Source organism: Talaromyces proteolyticus (assembly GCF_021365285.1).
Source record: "Talaromyces proteolyticus strain PMI_201 chromosome Unknown BGW36scaffold_14, whole genome shotgun sequence".
Classification (NCBI taxonomy): Eukaryota; Fungi; Ascomycota; class Eurotiomycetes; order Eurotiales; family Trichocomaceae; genus Talaromyces; species Talaromyces proteolyticus.
In genome coordinates this window covers 1,504,094-1,529,243 of record NW_025764290.1, presented here as the reverse complement: position 1 = coordinate 1,529,243, position 25,150 = coordinate 1,504,094, and the positions used below count along the sequence as shown (strand labels likewise).

The 25,150-nt window shown below is 43.2% G+C and overlaps 6 protein-coding genes across 6 annotated transcripts; 4 read left to right on the top strand and 2 right to left on the bottom strand.

Annotated features, from left to right (window-relative positions):
- Nucleotides 1-6,293: 6,293 nt before the first annotated feature.
- On the top strand, nucleotides 6,294-7,617 carry BGW36DRAFT_390616 (ferritin-like domain-containing protein). The gene has a single exon (XM_046217504.1). The coding sequence runs from the start codon at nucleotides 6,368-6,370 to the stop codon at nucleotides 7,466-7,468; it is 1,101 nt and encodes a 366-aa protein (XP_046066622.1). The 5' UTR covers nucleotides 6,294-6,367; the 3' UTR covers nucleotides 7,469-7,617.
- Nucleotides 7,618-9,240: 1,623 nt separating this feature from the next.
- BGW36DRAFT_307812 (uncharacterized protein) lies at nucleotides 9,241-11,279 on the bottom strand (the record flags this gene model as incomplete). The annotated part of the gene is made up of 5 exons (XM_046212272.1): nucleotides 9,241-9,712; nucleotides 9,813-10,049; nucleotides 10,112-10,470; nucleotides 10,547-11,006; nucleotides 11,071-11,279. 5 exons carry the CDS (start codon nucleotides 11,277-11,279, stop codon nucleotides 9,241-9,243), a joined length of 1,737 nt encoding a protein of 578 aa, XP_046066621.1.
- Nucleotides 11,280-12,444: 1,165 nt separating this feature from the next.
- Nucleotides 12,445-14,058, top strand: BGW36DRAFT_307832 (general substrate transporter; the record flags this gene model as incomplete). Its single annotated transcript, XM_046212274.1, has 1 exon — nucleotides 12,445-14,058. One exon carries the CDS (start codon nucleotides 12,445-12,447, stop codon nucleotides 14,056-14,058), a length of 1,614 nt encoding a protein of 537 aa, XP_046066620.1.
- A 1,021-nt stretch (nucleotides 14,059-15,079) lies between these two features.
- BGW36DRAFT_401689 (pectate lyase superfamily protein-domain-containing protein) lies at nucleotides 15,080-17,321 on the bottom strand (the record flags this gene model as incomplete). Its single annotated transcript, XM_046218774.1, has 5 exons — nucleotides 15,080-15,291; nucleotides 15,359-15,534; nucleotides 15,604-16,732; nucleotides 16,793-17,230; nucleotides 17,264-17,321. The coding sequence occupies 5 exons, from the start codon at nucleotides 17,319-17,321 to the stop codon at nucleotides 15,080-15,082; spliced, it is 2,013 nt and encodes a 670-aa protein (XP_046066619.1).
- A 1,753-nt stretch (nucleotides 17,322-19,074) lies between these two features.
- BGW36DRAFT_365054 (uncharacterized protein) lies at nucleotides 19,075-19,836 on the top strand (the record flags this gene model as incomplete). The annotated part of the gene is made up of 1 exon (XM_046214619.1): nucleotides 19,075-19,836. The coding sequence occupies one exon, from the start codon at nucleotides 19,075-19,077 to the stop codon at nucleotides 19,834-19,836; it is 762 nt and encodes a 253-aa protein (XP_046066618.1).
- A 1,069-nt stretch (nucleotides 19,837-20,905) lies between these two features.
- Nucleotides 20,906-23,633, top strand: BGW36DRAFT_365053 (glycosyl hydrolase family 81-domain-containing protein; the record flags this gene model as incomplete). Its single annotated transcript, XM_046214618.1, has 3 exons — nucleotides 20,906-21,088; nucleotides 21,152-21,554; nucleotides 21,613-23,633. The coding sequence occupies 3 exons, from the start codon at nucleotides 20,906-20,908 to the stop codon at nucleotides 23,631-23,633; spliced, it is 2,607 nt and encodes an 868-aa protein (XP_046066617.1).
- Nucleotides 23,634-25,150: the final 1,517 nt, after the last annotated feature.

The window sequence follows — 25,150 nt, the reverse complement described above, 5'->3', positions numbered from 1 at the left end:
ACGAATTACGAGGAACTACTACTGGCCAAAAATGATTCGAGACATCGAGAACCACATCAAGGAATGCGACCAGTGTCACAAGAACAAGATTAATAGGCACAAACCTCATGGACTAATGCAACCACTGGAAGCACCAGAATATCCATGGCAATGGGTAACAATGGATTTCATCGTCAAACTACCAAAGTCGCAAGGAAACGATTCGATACTTGTGGTAGTGGACAGAATGACTAAATATGCGCACTTCGTTGCAACCACGGAGCAATTGACAGCAAAACAATTAGCAATACTGTTAATTGACAAAGTCTTTCAGCACCACGGTATACCTGAGATTATGGTCTCAGATAGGGGACAGACCTTTGCATCGAAACTATGGAAATCCATGATGGACCTTATGGGAGGAGAACAGCGGCTGTCAACCGCTTACCACCCACAGACGAATGGACAGACTGAACGAACGAACCAAACATTGGAACAGTATTTACGCCATTACGTCAATTACGACCGAAATAATTGGGCAATGCTACTACCTATGGCACAAATGGCCTACAATACAAGCAAGCAAGCCACCATAGGAATGACACCATTCAAGGCATACACAGGAAAAGAAGCAAGAATGCCAGGAGAACCCAAATACAAGCAACCAATCGCACAAGAAGCAGAAGAAATGGTCAACGCAATGAAGGCGTTACACCAGTATTTACACAATGAAATTGAAAATCAAGGACAACAATCGGCAAGAAGATACAACCAAAAACATCAGAAGGGACCTGATCTCAAGAAGGGAGGGAAGGTCTACCTTTTACGAAATTTAGACGCCAAAAGAAAGGAAGACAAATTGAACCACCTACGAATTGGGCCATTCGAAATTGAAGAAAAAATCGGAGAAGTCAATTACAAACTAAAACTACCAAAAGCCATGAAAATACACCCAGTGTTCCACGTTTCATCATTGGAACCAGCGCCATCAAATGCAAAACTCCAAACAGATATCATTGTCGAGCAAGAGACATATGAAGTCGAAGACATACTAGGAGAAAAGCAAGTCAATGGGAAATTTGTCTACCTGGTCAAATGGAAGGGATACGATACCTCAGAAAACACTTGGGAACCTATCGAGAACCTCGCGGATGCTCCAGATGCATTAGAGGATTACCGACGGAGGAACCCAATTCACCAGGCGGAGACATTGGCAGGTTGGCGAACAAGGCCTCAAAATCCACGTCGGAGATAGCATTTAGTTGCATCTCTCTCGTCGGAGAAGGAGGAGGGATGCCATCGGGATCCTCCTCATCTAAGATCTCCATCACGTTGGAATCATGATCCAACATTTTCGAACCTCGCTCTTTGAGAAACTGCTGTTGTTTGAATAAACGATTTATTTTCGCGGACAGATCCGCCTGTTTTGCAAGAGCATCGCGAAGCTCTTGATTAATACGATCCTCAGCTTTCTGAAGATCTGACCATTCTCGCTCACTATGAAATCGCTTTTCGCATTTGCGACCACGACGTGTGCACGACGCACAGTTTCGACTTTTTGAATCCATTATGCAAATCTCGTTTTTACTTTTGCAATATTCGCACGGATTATCGACGGGGAAACCGTTTCGACGGATGCGATCGGACTGGGACACACGATAAGCCAGACGGTCCTTTTTAGGAGTCATGTTGACGCATTTCGGACACTCACCAAAGGAAGCAGGGTCACGCTGGGAACGAGGGCGCGTCTTCTATTTATACCTTTGAGGACAAAGGACTTCAAGGAGGGGGAGTGATGTTACGAAACCAACATATGCAAAGCTAAGGACAGATTAGGATGTCTTAAGCCACTTCAGGGCAAGTGTCTGTTAAAGCGGCTAACACCACGGCCAACCAGTTACCACGACCACACACAGCCCGTTTGCTACTCACACGGGATTACACATTACATAAGCAACTACACTCGGGTATACAATAAGAGTGTAGGAGAAGTGTAGGAAAAGACAAGAAGGTGATTGGATATACAATCTGTATACGGACAGATTGTAGGGATATTGTAGGAACGACATCTATATAAACACACCCATTTGCATGTATCTAGTTTACCTTAGCATAGTTCTTTAACATAAGTCACTACGATTATTACTATCAGTTACACTGTAAGGGTCAGCAAGGCAATCCCACTTGAAGTACTACGGCACTTCAAGGCATCGCTCCTACTTTAGTTGTGTCTTACCCTCACCTTTACCCTTCGGCAACCTTTGTACTTCGTTACTAGTTACCCTCAAGGAACCTCTGTGTGGTTCAACACATCGTATCGCTCCTCGACACAGCCAGTGACAACTAGAGTGGGTCCCGGTGCGTGACAGGAGCTCAGGGATATCCCAGGTGTCATGATCAAAGGGTTTTCACCATAGTGAAACCCTTCAGGCTATAGATAGATATTCTTTATATACCTTTAGCTATATCTATGAGCTTTAGGTCTTTCTTATATATGATAGAACAATCTTCTATATATAATTAGAATATATACATGTTTTAAATTATAATATTGATAATATATTCAATGTTTAATCTTAGAAAATATTAATATTTTTTTAATATAATAGTTTAACTGCTATATAATTAATTAGTTATTAATATATTTATTTAGGGATTACTAGATCTTATTTTCTAATTATTATCATTTATCTAAGAAACATTAGACTATTCTATTTTTATTTTATTATTATCTATCTAGAGATTGCTAGATTATTTCATTCTATATTATTATTATCTATTTAAAGATTGCTAAATATCTTAATTCTAAAAAATAATATAAAAAATATTATTTATATTAACATCTTTTAGATTGAAAAACTTTATTTATTTTATTATTTTTAATTCTTTTCTATCTTTTGATATTCTTTTTAAGCTTTATTAAGCTTTAATAATTTTATTATAATGTTTTTCCATCTCTATGAGTATAATAATTAGTACTATAGAATAAGAATTTAGAATTAGTTAGTCTACCAGTTTCTAAATATAATAATATTATATCTATAACCTATATTATATAAGGTACTCAGATTGGTTAATTATAGATTAATATATCTATTCAATCTAACCCTCTATGAAGGCTTACTTATGCCACAGTAAAATGTTTAGATATATAAGTTTAAAGGAAGTAAGAAGAAGAAATATAATTAAATATTGATTAATTGATTTTATTTATAGATTATTATTAATTTAAGAGCTCTATATTTATTAATTAATTTTTATCTTTAGTTATTTATTATGCATGCCAATAAAGGCATTGGCTTAAGGAATGGCAGTGTTATAGTCAAAGGGCTTTCATCATAGTGAAACCCTTTAGGCTATAGATAGATGTTTTTTTATATATCTTTAGCTATATATATGAGCTTTAGGTCCCTTTTATGTACGATAGAACAATCTTCCACACATAACCAGAATGCACACATGCCTTAGATTATAACACCAGGGGTCAATTGTGATATATCACAATTGATACCATAAGACCCCGGGCATGATATAAGTACCCCTCATCTCGCTATATATGCCTTTATTTAGTTAGATTAGATATCAATCCGGGTGGGAAACCAAGCAATATCTTTTGTATAATCTTTGACATAACTTTCAATATAAGTCTACTAGGCTTCGAATAGCCTTCGGTCAGAAGCCTTCTATAACTATATAATCAAAACCGATAACTTCCTCCCTAGTAGCCTTGCTCTATAGCATCAATATCAATCGGTGAAGCTTCAACTCACCCACAACTAGTCTTTCCAGACACCCCCAGACACGGTCCTGCCAGACCGTGTTACAAAAAGATTTAGATTATGTAACACGGCCTGGCAGGACCGTGTCCGCGGGTGTGTCACGCACCGGGACTCACTCTAGTTGTCACTGGCTGTGTCGAGGAGCGATACGATGTGTTGAACTATACAGAGGTTCCTTAATGGTAACTAGTAACAATGTACAAAGATTACTGAAGGGTTTAGATAATAGAGTAACACAATTAAAATAAGAGTGATGCTTTAAAATGCTGTAGTACTTCAAGTGGGATTGCTTTGCTGACTCTTTCAATATAATCAAAGTAACTTATAATATTAATTATAATGACTTATGTCAAAGAACTATACTAAAGTAAACTAGATATATGGAAATAAATGTATTTATATAGATTTAATTTCTCTATAATTTCTCTATAATCTGTATACACTTAATGTATACTGATTATTTATTGATTGTATATCTAATTTTTATTCTTTCTATACTTTATTATATACCTGGATGTAGATATTTATATAAGGTGTAATTCTGTGTGAATAGCGAACGGACAGTGCTCAACTGTGGTAATTAATTGACCGTGATATTAGCTACTTTAAGGGCCACTTGCCTTAAAGTAACTTAAGACGTCCTAATTTGTCCTTAGCTCTTGTCGAAGGTAATGAAGTAGGCGCTTCCCTTTGTATCAACATCGACGGAAGGAATGTCCTGGATCTTTGGGGTGGCTATGCAGATGCAAGCCAGACCGAACAAAACCATGGGGCAAAGCCACGATTACTGGAGTTTGGCCAACTACTAAGTTTGTGGTTTCGTAACATATCCTTCTTTGGTACAAATAAATTTGATACCGAGTTGCTTGCTCTGGATTCCTGCTTTACACAGGATGACGAATACATGGATTTCATATTCCGAAGGGAGCAACAGTGATGGGAATCATTGGTCTATTCATTTGGATGAGGAAGTACATGATGATGCCTACTGCTTTAACCCGGATCATTGGATTGAAGAACCAGATCTTCTTTGGCTCCCTTTGGTTTCGGGCGCCGTGTCTGTACTAGCCAGCACATTGCCAAAAACTCATCGTCTTTTAATATCACTCGTTTGTTGTGGGCTTTTGATATTGGTTATTTCTATGAGGAAACTGCTGAGGGGAAAAGAAGATGTGAGATCGATCCATTCGCATTCACACAAGGATTCAATTGTCGGCCAATGCCTTTCCGGGCTAATTTCAGTCTGAGATCCCAGGAAAAAGCTGCTATTATCCAGGATCAATGGAATGATGCTGATAAAGATATTGACCTTATTTTGGAGAAGACTCGCACTTCACAGAAGAAAAGCTCAGTGAAATTACTCCCATTCGTATGGGTTAAGATATCAACACAATGCAATGCAAGCCCAGCTTTGGTTACCAAGAGGACAAGTGCCGTTCTCTATCCCACTGTGTGTGTTGTATATTTTCCTAGCTAATGTATGCCTATTTATCTGTACCTAAAAGTCGGCCTGGACGATATTAACAGATCTATTATACGCCGATATGCAATAGACTTCAGGTCTTTAGGCAAGGGTATTGATGAAAAATGGACTGAACTCTCACTTTCGAAAAAGTAATTGCTTTATCTCCTCCTACTTCTAATAGCCTGGATAATTATCTGGTTGTTTTCCTTCTTACTATGTTGATCGTGCTTGTCTCTTTTGCACTCCTCAACTTCATGTACGTAGTGAGTTTCCACCGATCTCCTCGTTTTTTCCTTTCTCAGTTTACGGTGGAGGCATTGACTACATTCTTGTTACTCCTGTGTTTGCTTAAATCTCCTACATATTGATTAGATAAAGGTTTAGTTAATATAAACGTTTCTTTTCAATTATCTTTTTCTTAACTTCAATCTAGCGCTAGATATACCTATTATCAGATTAAAAGTTATTTTATCTCAACGAGTCAATATGATAGCAACTATATAATCACTTTTAAGTCACAATTGTGCGTTAACTCTAAGGAGCTATTATTGTTCCCCTTTATTGTACAGGACTTCTGTCTTACACTAAGAGTTAAGCATATCGTGCCAATCATTTGTTCCATTACTTATAGTGCACGCTGTAAAGCCACCACGGTTGCCACGAGCACAGGGACATGCCTACACAAAAAATGCAGCTGAAACTGGAGACTATGTTATTCCATCAGAGCTAGTTTGTTATCTGCCCGCATAATATCAGAAAGAGCCAAATAAGCATTCCTTCTAACCCTTCACCGCATCGCGAATTGCACCAAAAGCGGCTTAGCGTCGTAGCCCTCATTTTGAGACGACGATCTCCTCCAGATTGGGAAAATGGTACACCGTCGTCGCTCTGGCCCAGACTTGTTTGCATGCACAATGCAAGGATACCTCGGTCAATCTCGAAAATTGGACCTAAATAGGAAACTTGCTCACAAAACGCTCAGGTAGCCTCCTGGCAAGACCCGCATGTTCTGAATATAAAAGAACCACTGTTTCCTACCAATGAACATCCATTCCCTTCCTTGTAGAAAGGATATCTGTAAAATCTTCTTCTTTTCTTTTCGTCGCTTACCTATCCCTACTGTTCTTTCTAGCCGAATTTGGAAATGTTCTCTCTTACTGCTGGACTACTGCTTATTGCAGGCGTCACGGCCTTTCCCGGCAACAGCCTTCACAGCCATGGATTGGCATCAAGAGATACAAACCAACCAGACCCAGTTCCTGGCCAGTCACCTTTATTTGCAACATATCTAGGAAAACAAACGCCACTACAAGCCAAATACCTCAAAGCCATCCCTGCCACACAAAAAAGTGGCAGAAACAGCTCCTCTGGCCAATTCAACGACGACAATCTCTTCCAAAACTTGCTCAGTGCAGAGTGGGCAATCTACAGTTTTTATCAGCAAGGGGTTGATGCCTTTTCGACTCAAGATTTCACCAAGCTAGGCCTACCAAATACCACTTACGAACGTATTCAACAAATCCGAGATAATGAAGCTGGCCACGTACGCATTTTTCAAGACCATATTTCCAGCTTCTCTCTCAAGCCGGGACCTTGCAAGTACGACTTTCGGTTTGGCGAAAACGCTGAATCGTATTTGGCAATGCAGGTCTTACTCGAGCTTTCAAGCATGTCTTTTCTCACTGGACTCATCCAACAAGCTAAATTAAATTCGACCAAAGCCGCGCTTGTTGCTATTGCAGAGACCGAGTCTCGACACAATGCCTGGGCACTGATTGACGTGTGGAACTCCAATCCCTTTGCTGGTCCATCTGACACAATCTATCCATATGCAAATCAAATCCTCGATTCCACCAACGCTTTCATAGTTCCTAGGACCTGTCCGAAAGAAAACCCTCCTTATCCGTTCCCCAACCAGCATATTCCAACACTAGACTTCGTACGCAACACAACAACGGGGCGACCCGGTGCAGCTATTCAGTTCACCTTCCCTGATCAGACCAACCAGCCGCATTTTGAATATGGGAAAGAATATCATGCTGTTTTCTTCCACGGTGTGAATAACATAACTGTTCCATTTGACACTACGAAACATACATCTCGTATTCCGAAGGAATTCGACCAGGCCACTGGCTTAATTCTTGCGGTCATTGCTTCCGAGCCAGGGGCTCCAATGGAGGAATTCGTTGTGGCCGGGCCCCTCGTTTTGTTACAACAGCCTGAAGGATTGACCTTGCTTGTATGATTTAGTCATCTTTGATGTACACGTATGTATATTAATTTACACCCCAGTTCTTAGAATTCTTTACCCATTCTCATGCCAAAGTCCAAGATCAATTGTCTGTATATGTGCATGCAGTTGTATTGGTCTTCACTTCGAGATGTATCTGTTCTACCTATGTTTTCTGTCAGCTTTATGAGGAATGTAAGATTGATTAATAGAAAAGCCGCATGAAAATGAATGATTTAAATTTTATAAGATCGCAACGATGTATAGGCATGCACCCTGATTGGTGCAGACAATGATTTAACTCTCTATTATTGCATGTCCTCAAATCACTAACTTAGTGGTGCATTAATTCACACCCAAGCACAAAACCAAAAGAGGTATCAATATTCTCTTTATTTTAAGATATTGGTTATTGTACAACTGAGAAACACCTTCTGATTACCAGCAGAAGGTTATGAGAATAGAAAAAATGTCCGTGGTTTCATTGTACATCTCTTCTTGAATCCTTTTATCGTATAAGCAACTAACTTTTTACACTTTTCTTTCGAGAAGACAATATGACGGTGCTTTTCAGGATTTCCACAGGGTCAGATAGGAGAGGATATCAGTGGAAGAATTCAAGCACGAATAATTACTCTTTGAGATCACGTGTAAGGTAGTGTTTGTAGTCCTCGCCTTCCCTAATAACACCAGCCACACAGCCTGCCTCCTTTTCCTTCCTGGATATTTGGAGCACCAAATATTTCTGTTAAGAGCTCTTTCAATTAGCTTATCTTTCAGTTATCAGTGGTTTACTCTTCTATGTTTATGACAACTTGATCCCTACGCCATGGATGGCATAGAAACAGATGCTACGGTAGGGGCAGACGCTTTGACAGACATGCTTAAGAATACTTCCCTTGGCGATCATGAATATGAGTGCTTGCTAACAAGGTATCTGACCTAATAGGTGCTGTAGGAACAATTCTATGAAGATGTAGAAATTGCACGATCTTTAGATTATTTTAAGGATAAAGACCTGAAAATCGCTATACAAAATATGAACTGCTTTTGAGACGTAAAATAGACAGTAAGAAAACTACTGTAAAACCTTCATAAGGCTGCGTTAAAATCTGCAAAGTCATTATAATTAATGAGTTTGTATTATGCTTAAAATTCCTTAAAAATCCGACTCCTGCACCCTTTATCTACATGCAGCAAATTAATTGGCTCCTACCTACTTAGACTTTCTATCAAAGAAAAATTATAAGAAATCAGCGGCTGAGGCTAATTTCCAGATCAAATGATAGTATATTATAACAAAAGCGTTAATCTATGTATAAATAAAAAATGACTGAAAAGAATATAAATTATATAAATTACCTGTTTTAAACTACTAACTCTAGTTTACGTGATCCCCCTGTAGGCTTACTATAGGGGTAGGGGTTGGTAGAACATGAATATTTTGATTCTTATATCAAATAAAGCTATACTAATATATCTAATATAAAGAACTATTTACTGTTTCTTTTACTATAAGAATTTAATCTAACATTTATAAATTATAAATCAAGATATATAATCTATCAAGGTCTTTAACATATATGTCTAGGACTTTGCACTGCTGTTTGACATGTTCTATGATAGAAAGGAGTGTCTTATGCCCTATTTTAATATCAGCTATGAGTAGGTTGTTTCATAGATTAACTTCGTCTTCAAAACCCGAAATTATACATATTCCTCACTCGTGAGATGTCGACGATTCATGCCGTTTGGCGTCAATGCTATCAGTGAGGTGGAGAAGTAGATCACATGTCCCAGGATAGCCAGCGTTCCATATACATTGTTAAGATAGTTAACATCTCATATATATCGCGGGACTCATCCTTCCAGAACCAGAGCATTCTCGTCACGTCTAGCACAGCCTCCTTCCAACCAACAGGCAAAAACGGTTTAAGATCTGTATATCGCACAGCAGCTAGCAAAACGAATGCGCTTCTTGTACATGATCGCAGCATCAACCACGTACCATGGTGGCGGTAAAAGAAGCCTTGTCGATTCTGCTGGATTCGATCTACGCACACCTTCAACCCCTTGCGTAGATATACCTGGTCACTCTCACGATATGGACTACCGTGGACTATGTTCACTATGAACTGCCAGTAAACAGTTTCTTGGCAGTCCAGAAAATGACCGTTGAGAATGAAACGTAGGGCGTCGTCTTGCTCCTTACCGGAGTCTCCACAGTTGAATGCTAATGGTTCGGGGAGAGAGTGTAGCCTGCGGCAAACGTAATGAAATCAATTAGACAATATAAAGTATGGCCATATATTATCATTCCGTGTGAGGACAGAGGATAGAAAAAAAAGCAACTCACCACGCGTCCATTTGCTCTTGGAAATCGGAGATGACATTCTGCATTTCGGTATTGTGGTGCTTGTCCCCTATGTATCTGAGCACTCTATTCCGGAGCCTCTGTAACGCAATTTCGGCTAGATAGAAGTACCAAGCCACTTCATCCTTTGTATTTAATCGGTCGGGAGGAGACGGAAAGAAATTTGGATAAGAGAATTCTGAGTCGTTCATTCGTGGCAGATTCAACTCCAACCGAAGTTCGCTATTATATAGTAAGCGCGGTTAAATGCTGTTCGTACCTATCATTGCCAGATTGTTTCCTACAGTTCAGACTTAAAGCATGTCCAATAAATATTTTGTTCCTGGTTCCACTTCCCCTCTGAACTAGCGCTGGTAGCGCCTTCATGGTTAAAAAGCGCCTGGCAGCATGCTAGCGCTTGCACAAACATCTTGCGGGCGTCCAACGGCCGCAACGTCGCCATCAGATACATACCTGCAATGAAGAAGCTCTGGGCTGCAATAACTCCACCATCGTAGAATAACGCTCCCATGCGTATCTGAGCAGCAAGGAAATAGGACTCGGCCTGGTGAAAAGTGATAGAGTCATCGAGCGCGGGCGGGGAGAGCCCAGACATGTTCTTCCGAAATGGAGTGGAGATAGATCCATGAGCGTAGATGAGAAGCTAATTTTCAAATAAGCGAATTGCATTGCATCAAGAACGTCTGTTTGGTTCGGCAGTAGGGAAAGGAAGAAGGTACTAGTAGGCAAGACATCGCATCCCAGCCGATTCCATTCAAAGTTTTCACATGCTCTCTTATGGCTTCCTCTTCCAGAATTGGATTAAATATGTGAACGTTGCCAAAGAAACTCTGTAATAAGATCTCGGATGTAGGGAGGTCGATGTCGACCGATAATGGTAGAGTTTTCGGGTCTGAGTAGGCGTTCTTATCCGCGATAGGCGAAATGGGAACGAGCCGCGACGAGCAATCACAGTCTTCAAAAGGAGGCCACTGAAGAACTGTGTCAAGGTTTATAAGATATCGCGCCCAGTGTGTGCTAGGACCGTCTACCAACGAGCTAAAATCGTTCTGAGAAGCTGGGAGTGAAATCTGTCCAACGCCTGTAGAAGGAGTGGCTGGTAGCTCATTAGCTCTGGGTTGGATCAACTTTTCCAGATCGTTTATTTTCTGCAGGATAACCAGACTAGCAGGATCGAATCTATAAACGAATTCTTTAGTTAAAATAAGCTTATTACCTTACTGGAAGTGGCAGGTGGACTAACGTGGAAGGATTAGTGTATCCGTATACACACTCCGCCCCCAGCTTCAAACATGCTGTGCATGCTGGTCGTACATTGTCGCATTTAGTTCGTCGGAAACGGCACGTATGACAGGCTTGTGAAGCTCGTTTCCGAGGATACACCGCCCCCCGTCGGGAATGACGGGGACGAGGCTTCTCGGCGAGATCGATCGCAGTTTTATCCACTCGCATCAGAGACTCTCTTTCGTCGCTATCGTTCGGTACAGACCGCGTCTCTGTACGCGATTCATCATCGGTATCATCGTGGCGCATAGGAGCGACGCCTTTCCAAGAGGTCTGCATTGCATCCATTCGGCTTAAACCCTGCAATGTGGGTCTAGTTTTCCTAATAATTTTTCGCGATATTGGATCCGGCTCTCTGAAAACGCCAATATACTCTTCTTTATAACCGATATAGCTGTTTATCACTGCATTCCGATATCAGAGCAGAGATAAGAGGATAAGAAGAGGATAAGTACCTAGCGGAGTTTCGGAAGGAGGCAGTTGGCGTCGCCCCCATGCGAGCTTAACCCAACTCCATATAACGACAGTCATAGTCAGGAGCCTTCCCAACTCCATTGATAAATAGACTGAAACAAGACCAATGGAAGTTGCTTAGTCCTCCGGTTTTCTTCCCCGCTTGGAACGAGCCAAGACAGGAGAGTCGCGGGCCCTTGCATGGTGAAGTAGCCGCGAAGGAAAATGGTCGTCTGACTGACAAGGAACGGTGTACCAGTTGAACACTAAAACCCCTTAGACCATTGAGCTGAGGAGGGCCCCTCTTTAGTGGAGCAGTATAAAGTTCGAATATCATGACACGACAAAATAGCCGTAATTTTCACCATGTCCGACTGCCCTAGTGCAAAGCCATTTTTGACCAGGTTTAATGTTTAGGTTTATCTACGGGCAAAAGCCGGCCCCAATGAAAATATGTCCTTAAAAAATGTCTCTGGGATTTTTGAGCTCCTCCTAGTATGAGATCTCGATTTACACGGGTCATCAAAGTCACCTGACATATAACCACGGTATGTTATTGGGGTCTATTTGGATGCCTTTAAGCTTTACAGGAAGGGGCTCCTTCACCGTGTGCGGAGTTACGGGTCCGTGTGTTTGACCCGATAGATTCATGGTTAGTTTGAGCTCCAGATGTCTTATATTCTTTGGGCGTTCAGGACTATATATACACATATATGAAAATTTTGAAGGGTAGAGGCTTCACACATCACCGCTTCAAATACTTTTACTGTAGAAAGAGGCATATTGCCACGAACCTCCTGCTTTCAAGCATTTTCATTTTGTCTTTATATATGTCTACACCTTAAATCAGGACGTGACCAGGGTGAGACAATAATTCACTATGCAAGCAGGAGAAAAACCGACGCCAGGGACTCATAATGTTGAAAAACTTCGAACAGCTGGCTCCGAGCCTGTGAATAATGTTCAGCAGGTGCTACTAAATATTCAAAATGTGCTGCCGGATGATGACTTTCCCTGGTATAAACAGCGGCATTTGCTGCTACTCAACATCTTCATGATAATTCCCTACCTATCATCTACAACAAACGGCTATGATGGGTCTATGCTCAATGGCTTGCAATCCATGAATCAGTGGCAACAATTTTTCAATTTTCCCACTAGTACGCGACTCGGATCCCTCTCCAATGGTGTTATTTTTGGCCAGATTGTCGCCTTTCCCATTGCACCCTGGCTCTGCGACAACACCGGCAGACGTTTTCCTATCTTCCTCGGATCTTTTCTGTTGGTCATTGGCGCCGTCTTGCAGTCTGCGTCCCAGAATTATACTATGTTTCTCATTTCACGCATGGTCATTGGCTTTGGAGGCCTGATTGCTGTTGAAGCATCTCCCATGCTTGTGAGCGAGCTAGCTTATCCTACTCATCGTTCAGTCCTTGTCGGCTACTATAACAATCTGTGGTACCTTGGTGCATTATCAGCAGCCTGGATCACCTACGGCACATACTTCATGGGACCCAATTCCTCATGGGCATGGCGGATACCCTCCCTCTTGCAAGGGTTTTTCCCTCTATTACAGGTTCTTTTCGTGTATTTACTGCCCGAATCTCCAAGATACCTAGTCCAGAAAGATCGTTATGACGACGCTCGCAGGGTACTGGTTAAATACCATGCCGGTGGGGACGAAAACTCTTCCCTTGTAGATTATGAGATGAGGGAAATTATCCTACATGTCGCCGCCGCGAGGGCCTCATCCAGTACACGATATAGAGAGTTTATCAAAACAAGCGGCAACAGACATCGCCTCTTCATTGTCATACTTGTTCCCTGCATGATGCAACTCTCTGGTAACGGTCTGGTCGCATACTATTTGCACCTTGTTCTTAGCTCAATCGGATTAACTTCGAGCCCGCAGCAACTCCGTATTAACGGTGGTCTGATGGTGTTTAATTTAGGCGTCTCCATTCTCATGGCTTCACTGATGGAATTGGCCGGTCGCCGCCGACTCTTTCTGTTCTCTACAGTTGGGATGCTAATCTCCTTTGTAATATGGACCATCCTATCAGCTATCAATCAAGAGCAAAATTTCCAACACGGCTCGCTAGGAATAGGCGTTGTAATTATGATATTCGTCTACCAGTTCTTCTATAATGCGGGGCTTAATGGTCCCCCATGGGTCTACGTCACCGAAGTGCTTCCCACCCACCTTCGCGCGAAAGGTACCAACATCATGCAGATTGCAGGCACATGCGCTCTAATCTTCAACGGATACGTCAATCCTATAGCTATGGAGGCAATTACTTGGAGATACTACATTTTGTATTGCTGTGTAATCGCCGTTGAGATTGTGATCGTCTACCTTGTGTTTCCGGAAACGAAAGGTCGTAGTTTGGAAGAGGTCGCTGTGCTTTTTGATGGAGAAGCTGCGTTTGGTGGAAATGATCTGAAGAAGGAAATTGAGAAAATTGAGGCGAGCGGTAAGGAACAGTACATTTAGGTAAGAATGAGTTGGGCATACATTGTTTACGTGTAGAATGATAGTGAAGCTATTTTATAGCTATTCATGTTTGGCATTGTTGTTGGAAATTCTAATTCTACCATGTCACGGAATTTACCCCTACAGCTGCATAATCTAGGCAAAAGTGCAGTGCCTGAATGAAATGATGGGTAGAAAACCTTGCGGCTCTGGCTTAGGGGATCAAAATGTGTGAGACATTACTTCCTATTTGGCTTTAGATAGTTCGCGAATTGATTATTAATCTAAAATGGGGTAATATATTTCTATCTGTTATATAGCCTATTGGAGGTGCCGGTATCAGTGTTAAGTGTATGAGGGTTGTCAGGTTTAAAATAATAGCATACGGTAGTACTCCATAGTAATTAGTAGTTGTTTAGGGTTAGGAGTTAGGTCCTAAGTGGAGACATTGGTCTGTGGGGCTCTTATTCCCGTCTGTTACCGTATGACCGCCTATGTAACAGTACCCGGCACAGCTTGTGGGGTGTTGACACCCTAGCCAATAGCCACTTTTATTTCGTTCCGGCAGTCGCGTGGTAGCGGGGCCTTCCCACGCCTCTTCCCGTAATTGAATACAATCGAACATGGGAAACAAAGGAAAAGGTATGTACAAGGGCTGTCAGTGGCTTATATAGGTTGTTATAGGTGTAATTCACTTGTGGATAATGATTTTCCATTCCACAAATGTTGCGAAATGACTCTTAAATTTCGCCATGTGCCATGGTAATGCAACTCAATCAACTAAAGTGAATTGTCCTGTTACCTCAAAAATACGCGGTGGAATGAAGGCAGTCTAATCAAAGCAGAATGAAGTAAATCTATCGCATAGAATAAAGGTGTGATGATGAGAAATTGTGGTCGATATATCTTGGCAGTAGATTCCGAATGGACAAGGAAACCCAGGATTTGATAGAACTTGCTTTTAAATGGAACGACCCAGCGAACCCCAAAGCCTTCTGTGCCATGCTACGGATCTCACAGCGATCTCCATATCCATCTTATGCTAGGCTTGTCGAAAAAGCGCAATGCCCTCACTGAAAACACTCAAGTGGTCTGTCAGGTTAGCAACAGACGTTCCATTGGCATGGGCCATGCTTGAAGAGCTGATCGTATTCAAGTTATAGATGGTGATTGCTGACGATGACCCCTCTACACTTAATATTGCCTCTTGGCATGGCGTGGTGGCGTTCTGAGCGGCGCTCTGAGCGGCGCAACCTGTGCCCCCCGTTAGTTGGTTTGTCAAAATAGATGGACACCGTATTTTGTGGAATAGGTTGCTTACTGGCGTCGTTGTTATGAAAGAATGAGTAAAGGCCTGCACCATAGACCAGTTTATCGGTGGAATCGACAACTCGAAGACCCCATCCAAGAGCGCAATTCCCAGTTTTACCTGCACATGTCTTGTGGAAGTCAGGATCACTGTAAATCGTTATCTGCTGTCCGTTTCCGTCCAAGTCACTGGGAACAAAAAATAGTCAACGACTTTAAACCTTCAAGAGGCAGGATAATTAATTCATAAAGTCTTACTGGTCGGTACCCCAGGGCCAAACGTTCTCCATATATAAACCACTAACCTCGGGCGTGATATGCATCGGCATGTACGCCGCAATGCATGCTGCATTGGGTGCGTCGGGTGGGATTTGTGTAGCGGGGGTTTCAAGGCACTGCTCGGTTTGCAGGTTCGAGCCGGTAAATCCTCCAACACGAGTATGAACGTCCCACATGCCTGACGGACTGTTCGCCGGAGAGTCGAGGTTCCATTCAATCAGGATGGTACCGGCCTGTCCACCCTGTGTGCTGACAGTCGCATCTGACCACTCCACCTGGCCACTGTCGCCTTTATTTCCAACCCTGACAACAGCCTGAGGGTTTGATGAGTCCTGGAAAAAGCTGCCAGCAGCCATATTCACTGGGTATGCTTCTCCCACAATCTTGGCACTAGCAGGAATTGTGAGTGTACTAGTGATGAGGTAAGTACCCGCGTCCATGTAAACAATCCTGTCAGTCGAGGTGGCCTCGTTGATCACCTGCTGCAAGGCAGCTGTATCGTCGGTTTTTCCGTTACCTGTAGCCCCACCGCTTCGAACGCTCGAGAAGGACGACCAGCTATAAGACTGGTACTGGGGCCTAGATCGCGCATAGAAACCATTTCCTTGAACGAGAGAGTTGGGCCGGGTGTTCGGTGTAATATTTCCTTCTATTTCTTTTGGGCCATCTGGTGTGTAGCTGTGTCCTTCACCCCAGCCGGCGATGGTGCCATCAATGCCAGCCAGAGATGTCGCATTATTAGCTCCTTGGACAATAATGGGTTCGTTCTGGGTGGATACATTTTCCAGAATAACACTCCCTGCAGATTCTGGTAAGGAACTTGCACTGTGGAATGTCTTGATACCAACGCCGGTGTTGGTGAAAACACTGTCTAACACAGTAATTGAACCCACTGCTTGGGTAGAGGTATTTCCGGAGGACATATCGATACCAGCCTCGCAATTATTGATATTAATATCTTTATATGTCCAGCCCCAATTCCAGAAGTGGCTAATAGCGGTTTTCGCATTATTGTATGTCAAGTTTCGAGTGGTGAATTGCTGGCTACCCAGACCAGCTCCGATATTTCCCCCGTTGAATATTAGATCTCCAAAATATCCACCAGACCCTGAGTTGCCATTACTATTGGAAAGTCGTATATGCGCATCGATGGGAATCATGCACTCACCACTTTCGATGAATAGCCTCTGCTGCTTGGTCCCCGATTCTGTGCTCATTTCAAAAACGAGATTTTGAAGACTTGTGGCCTGTGCTGTGGGCCAATGAATACCGCTAACTGAACTATTTGATGAGATGTCCCTTAGGTCCACTACTAAATGACCGATTTGTCGGTAGAAGACGTCTGTTGTGACCCAGTTTGGATCTGGGGTAAAGTATGGATCTCCATCGATAAGCCACCCTCCGCTGAACGAGGATGAAGCCTTAATTACAGGCAGATCGTTCGGATTGCCGATAATTTCAGTAAAATAATAATCGAAAATCGGGTACGAGGTTAAGTAGGTACCGGCCGGGAAGTAGACAACTGCTGGTGTGAGGGTTGAAGAAAAACAGCCCTCCCCGCAACGACCACCGCTGCTGATTGCGTTGTTAATAGCAGCGGTGTCGTCTGTAACTCCATCCCCTACAACTTGTTACTGACTATAGGGATGTTGGTTGGTACACTGCAAGCTTACCTTTGGCCCCTTAGTCCTCCACATTTCGAAAGATCGTGTAGTTAGCAGGTCCGAATGCGGAGACGCCTTGGTGTTGAATCGATTCGAGCCAAAAAGAAGCAGTATTATTGGAGGAACTAGTCAATTGTTTAGTTTTCCCACATTGCTCACTGGGGCTTTCTTTACAGGACCATCATATGCTCGATAGTTTCCGTTCTCAGCCAAAGCAGAGGCAACAAAAACCTCAACTGATAGAATATCACGCTTCACCGATGCAGCGCTAGCGGCCAAAGACAAGGTGGTAAGAAGGTTAAGAATCATCATGGCTTTTGCATAGAGCCCTGACTTAGTTTTAGTCATGGATTTCTGTCACACAAGTGCATGTCAGGGTTATTTACACTCCATCCTGTGACATGTTCCAAAACTACATGTACGCCGGTGTATAACTGTAGTAAGTTTTGATAATCCACGTCTACATACGAGCCCTACTTGAATACTGACCATTGTTTGTTTTTGTCCTCTTCTCCACTGCCGGCCGGTAATTTTCCGCATCTCTGGCTGAGCTAGAGAAGATAGATAGTTACATATAGAATTTTTCTGGGGAAGTATCGAACCGGAACACTTTTGATAGTCAATGTGAAGGAAAGCTATCTACATATGATTAGTCTATCTTAGCGCATGAGTAACGAACTAGGCGCTGTTGGTCCGTAGAGTTTCGTTGAGACTTGGTTCCCCATCTTGACACAGTACCAGCCGCCGTGTATTCATTGTCAGACGCGAAATTCCGCTGGCCGCCAACTGGGCATGGGTGTGTGAATCATGACAATCTTCGAATAAAGGAGAGAAGGAAAATGGCGTAGCGGGAAGAGGGGTCCAATGCTACTCTTCATACCTAGCGCACTAGCGAGTTATGTCAGTAAACTAGCTTACTAAAATATTTAACTATACCCACTAGAAACCCTCCGATAGGCCATTCTTCCAATGTTTCAATCGGTGTTAGTATCACTATTAGTTGGGCATATTTCACCAAACAGGTAAAACGACGGCTTGCTTTTTTATTACCGCAGCGTCTGTGAGTCTGTTCCGACTCCCCGCATTTTCATATCTATTAACCACCATACTTCGATAGGACAGCAGGTGCCGAACTTTATACTACCCCACTAAAAATGGCAAGGCCTCAATGGCTTGAGACTTTTAGTGTTCAAGTGGTTCATTCTTAGTCTGTCAGCAGTAAACGTTTACAACCCTATGAAACAAATTGCTTGCGACATGGAAGCGCCGTCTTACAATCACCTCTTAGCCCACATGCCTGCGTAGGTGGTAGTGACTTTGCCCATCTGACTACTGCAGCTTTGAGCTTGCATTCTCACATTACATTGCAACATAAAGCGGAGATTACTCCCGTTCTACTGAATGGGGAGAAGTGTAAATTCCCAGATAAAAGCAACATCCAATAGCGTTGAACATCACGAGCCACATATGCCAAACTGTCTATCGTATCCTACAAAATGAGTGGGTATTCATACCACATCTGTTTTGGGAATATTGTAGATACTTTCCCTGATCGTTAACGCTTACCTTGTTATCAAGTGATTGGCTGGCAGATAAAATGACATGGTACACATTTATCAAAAGATCAAGGCAACTCATATTCCAACGAGCGTAGTATTTATGCTTGTCATTCGCTTTTAAAGGTATGAGTACTGCGCATTGTTTCCAAAAATTATATCACAACTTACTGAGAGTAAAGAATTAGAGAAGAAGGAATCTCCCTCCATCAAGCCTCTACGAAGTTAAAATGAAGTCTTTCATCTTCCTTGCGGGCACTTGTCTCGCTCTATTCAACACAATCCCTGCCACTTCTGCTGAAGGAAAACGTGGAATAGCATACAACAATCCTACTTGGGCAGCCTACTTTACCAAGAATAGCACCCAGGTCACCTGGGCGTACAACTGGGCTTTCACAGGACCTGGTCTCACCTCCAGCCTGGAATTTGTGCCTATGCTATGGGGTATAGCTAGCCCCAATGATGTTGGGAATTGGCAAACAGCAGCTCTGGGCGCAAAATCCGTGCTTGGATATAACGAGCCCGACTTAAATACGCAATCTAACATCATACCCTCTGATGCTTCTGGCAACTGGACGATTGACATGAATCCATTGGCCGGAAAAGTCAATGTTGGAGCTCCAGCAGTTACCAATGCTGGAAACGGCGTTTTACCATACGCGGGTTTGGGCTGGCTCGACTGTTTTTTTGAAGGCTGCACAAGCTGTACCGTTGATTTCATCCCACTACATTGGTATGCCAATGACACAGCCGACAATTTCAAAGCCTACTTGACCGAAGCACATGAGCGATTCAACAAGACAATTTGGGTCACCGAGTTTATGCTGCAGGACAGCGCGAATAATCAGATCGCCTTCCTGAAAGACGTAATGCCGTGGATGGATCAGCAGTCGTGGATTGGGCGGTATGCATATTTCGGCGCGTTTGAAGGTATGCTAGTGAACGGCCAAGGGACAGGTTTGTCAACTATTGGCGAGGCATATATCGCCTAAAGAGTGTCGACATAGAGAGATACCTATGACGCTCTCGTCATGTGTCGTGCAATGGCTTTTGTTTATGTGCAAAATTTACTTCACTCCTCAACTTCTTACTCTACTCAACTCAACTGTGTGTCAACTCAATCTTTTTATCAATTTATCAACAATAAATGCAATGTTGTCCAGAAATCGCTTCATTACCCACAAAAGGAACGTTAAGGTCGAAACCAATAAGCCCTGTTAGAAGAATAAAGAGTGTGAGAAGCTCTTCAACGTTGTATCTAGTTATTCTCAACTACAGAGACTGAATTCCTTACGATGATAAGTGCATCATGAATTTAGTACTTCAAGAATTAAATAAACTCAACGTATGCCCACCAGCCCTAAAAAGTTCTCGCGAAATCTTATCACCTGCACACAATAATTATGAAGCAATGAGAGAATAGAGCATTCCAAGACCAATCTAATCGTATGGAGGCTTGTGGAGGAATACAGATTGGCAATGAAGTTTCTGCTTGATTAAAGGATGCTCATGTTGACTAGACTGGCATGTTTCTAGAACAAGAGGTAATCACTCCCACTCAGTATTGTCGTTGGTCTGCTGTGGCCCCTCCTGGTAATCGCCCGGTAAATTTCCGCTATGCTACCGACAAGGTCTCGTAAAGCACCAGGCTTGATTTTCTTGTAAACACAAAGTGTGGGTACTGTTAACAAAAGTCATAGATATTACGCAAGCTTATAGAAAACAGAGGCGACGATCAGCGGGCCTCCGCAGTGCGTACCTGCATTAAATTCGATTAGCAACGGATGTTGCTAGTACAGATTTACTGAAGATAGAGACGCGTGGGTCCCTCCAGGGGTTCTGAGATGCCATTGCCGTAAATCCGCGGCATACAACGATATGGCGATTGAGTCCTTGGCTAGGGTCCGGAAATTTTGTACGACATTCAGATTAATTATAGGAAAATCTACCGTATTTAATGCATTTATTTCTCAGACATGCTCCCAAGGAACCGTTCATTCTCTGCCATATATATGGTAGATGACTCCACTCCCTAGTCTCGAGCTTGCTCCACCAAGCAAGATGTTGCGACCTCTTGTCCTTCTCCTCGCTTCTACTGCCTTCAGTAGTAGCAGTTTCCACACCTTTCATAAGCGCAGCCTTCTCGGCCCCATAGCGACCGACTCTCCCCAGAGTATTGCAGGCGGCACGGTCGAGTGCGAGGCTCCTCCAGTGACTTCGTTCTTTGATGGGCTAAAACCTCCGGTATCTATACACTTTCATACATTTGACAATCTGGAGACCCCTGTGAACTGAAAATGGATCTAGTTCCCAACTAACTCGTGGTGGGCTCCTTATGCCGCTCCTCCTGGAAATGCAACTGCGGCTGGACCATTCCCATATGCATCTGCCCTGTATGGCGATGGCGTCGTCTTCGGCATCAGTACGAAGCGGCAATTTGATGGGACTTCCATCCACCAACCTACACAAAGCGACTGGCGTGCGACCTTTGCAGAACATTCTGGTGAATTTGCAAATCACAAGGCAACCGCGTTTGACACACAGAGTGTAACCGTCCAGTACGTCCAAGGCAGCGCGGCAATGACATTTTATGCTGTCCCTGGGTCACCATACCTGACATTCCAATACAACCATTCCACACCATTGCTGACAGCAATGAATGGTGGAATCAAGTCATTCAACAACCAGACACTCTCTATTGGCGCAAATGGTATGTTCCAGCCCCATTTCCTAGACATTATAGAAAACGACTAAAATATACAATATAGTGACGGCTACTGGGACTGAATTCAGCGTCACTGATACCTCCAACTCAACCTATCTCATATATGCTCTCTCACCTATCACGCTCACGGCCACTTCAAATTCGTCCGATTTGGGGATAATCAGCGCTTCAAACACGTTCACTGGAGTCCTCCGTCTTGCCATGCTCAACGAAACCTCCCACAAGACACTCCTCGACCAGTATAGTGGCGTGTACCCAACCTCTGTTGGACTTGACTATTCGTGGACGAACTCCACGGGTTCACTCGTCTTCAACTGGGATACTGCTGGCAATGGGACGGACCTCCTCATGTTGACATGGCCACACCACCGAATTGCGATGCAGAAATCGAATTACCCTGAAACAACGACACTGTCATATTTAACAACTAAGGGGTATATGTACCCTGCACTTGGTAAGCAGTGGGAGTTGCAATATAATCTCACATCGAGCCTGTGGGACCCTCCTCGTGCGCTTGACAAGTCATGTTCGTCTTCTGTCATTGAAGGTCTTGAGTATGAAGTTGGGCAGCTGAATATAAGTAATGCACCTGTTCCAGGTGACTTTTATTTCTGGGGTGGCACATTGAACTCCGTAGCGCGGCTGGCAATTATTGCAGACAACCTCGGGCGTCCTGATCTCGTCCAACTCGTTGTACAATATCTCGAGGCATCATTTGAATATTGGTTCAACTCCTCCGCGGTGACCTTGGCAGCATACGAGACCACATGGGGCGGTGTTGTTGATAAGGCCGGTGCAACGAATGCGAATATCGACTTCGGGAACGGGTTTTTCAACGACCACCACTTTCATTATGGTTATTTTCTCTCTGTGGCTGCAACAATCGCCAAGTACGACATAACGTGGTTGAATAAACATAAGGACTATATTAACTGGTTTGCACGGGATATTATCAATCCGTCGTCTGAAGATCCCTTCTTTCCAATCACCCGCTGTCGAGACTGGTTCGCGGGTCACTCCTGGGCGTCTGGAATTGCGAATGGCGCGGGTAGTCGAGACCAAGAGTCGACTGGTGAGGCTGTGAATGGATACTATGGTGCGGCTCTCTGGGCGTCTGTTGCGCTCTCAAATGACTTCTTAAACTATGCAAGGCTCCTGTTAGCTACGGAAATCCACGGTGCCCAGGTTTACTGGCACCTCTACCCAAGTCTAAGCTCGACAGACCTTAATAACCCCTACTCTGAGCAGGGTATGAGAGAGTTAATCACAATAGGTAATGTGGAGGATTGGCAATCTGGAGCCTGGCTCTTTTGGGGAAATCAGAAGAGCGAAATCGCAGCAATACAACAGTTACCAGTCACACCTGCCAGTGAGGACCTCTATGACACTGAGTGGGTAGAAAGCGTGTGGTCCTATGCAATGGATGAGCTCCTAGATCCTAGCATCGACGATTCTTGGAAATGTGTCATAGTCGCTGCATACTCGAACGCGAACCCGCAAGTTGCCGCTCAATGGAGTGCGAACATGACTAGTTGGGGTACTGGCCAGACATACACGAACGAACTTTATTTTATTGGAACACGACCAAACCCGAGCGGGGCATCAATCTGTGGTGTAGTTCCTCAGAACCCATACGGAGTATTCCACATTCAGGAGGCATCTTCAGGCAACTATGTGACTGCGTCCAGTGCTGATACAAATCTCACCGTCTCGGCCAATATTGAGACGGCAGTAAACTTTAACAGCACCTTTGTCCCGAACGCTGGCACACTCCAGCTCACAAGCACAAGTCAGTATGTGACGGCCGACAGCTCGGGTAACTACACACTCGCAGCAAGTCGTGCAACACCGTCGAGCTGGGAGCGATTTGTCATCCGCCAGAAAACTGGAGCTGCTTCGGGCGTGTATTCGATCAAGGCCGCCAGCAATGGATTTTACATCACTGTCAACAGTGACGGGTGGCTTATTAATAATGGGGCAAACGAGGCAGATAGCGCCGGTTTCTATTTCCATTCGGCGCAGTCGGCGGAACCCAAGACATACGCCATTTGGCCAAATGTTTGAATGCGACACTAATTATTAATGCAAGGACATGCCTTTAAATGGATATGCAACTTACATCATCGGCAGGGAAATTAGATGTCTTTACTACTAGTATAGCGCCATGTTTCTGTCTTCTAAACTTTAGTCTGTAGAGCTATAAATTATTCAAACGTTTTTCTCCCACAATGATGTGATCCACGAGTGGACGAGCCCATGACTAGCAGTGGTCACGACCTACCTGTCACACTAATTTACGGTATCATTTTGCTTGGATAAATTACATTCAGTAGCAGATATGGTAATTTTCAAAATATTATTCCTAGCGCTTTGTCAAGCCTAGCGCGAGCCTAACCTGTAACACCCCCTGGGTGGCCCGCGTCTCCTAGATGCCTCAGACATTGATATTCTATGATACTCCATAATCTCAGTGCTTTCTTCCATCCAATCAGTCTAGCCCATAGGATGTTTTCGTATATCGTATAAAAATTACATGGGTCATGTGCACATCCGCCACGAGCCGGTGAGTGTCCAGCTGAACGGTCACAGTACAACGGAAATAGAAGCTTACCAGAAAAGCCCCACGCCTTATTTCTCCCTGATAAACACAGAATCATTTCTCATTCTGGGGCCTCATCGAATGTAGGCCTAGATTGTATTTCGGAAAAGACCGAGCATTGCCTGGGTCTCTTTCCTAAGCTATAAATTAATTTAGTGTATTTTGATCGCAAAATTGAGATTAATGTATGGTAACTGTAATTTTCAACATTAAATTTCTATGGATCACTAGCGCCTGTTACACATGGTCAGGGATAGCACCGCACTGGTTTATCACTGAACTATATAGTAGTACTCAGTAGTTAACTGCGTGGTAAACTTTCGAGTTTACTGGACCTCGGAGTCTACTAAAACGAATACGGTAAACACTGGGATCTCGATCTGACCATATTCTACATGCGGAAAGTCCAGGAGACCACCGCTAGTCTTCAGAGTTGTATCTTATTTTTCTTAGCATTACTCCGTACAGCCTGTTACTTTCTTCCAAACCCTATCTATTCCTAACACCACAATACGGGCTCATGCGGAAACACAGAAACCGTTGCGCAACGATTCTAGGCGGCACTAATATAATTATATAAATATTATTAGGAGCCCCAATATAACATCAGTATAGCTTTCAGCAATTACTATCAGTTTAGTAATATCACTAGCTACGAAAATATAATGTATATTAGCTCTAACTTATATCTAAAATAGTAACATTTTTTAGTTAGGAAATGGGACTAGCTTTGTAATGATTAAGAAACGTAGTCAGCTTTATAATCACTACATAACTCTACATGTATATAGATCTACATCTTTCTAATTAGGCTTTGATCGTTGATGAGTCAGAGTACTGCCTTGTTCATCTTTGCGCGTATGTGAGAAGGGCCGGTCAATAAATGAGTATACTGGTGCTATTATCGAGAAAACTAAGCGCAAGGAAGGAAAGGGAATACACAGGAGCTTTCTGAGATTTTGTTATGGTGTGAAAACGCTCA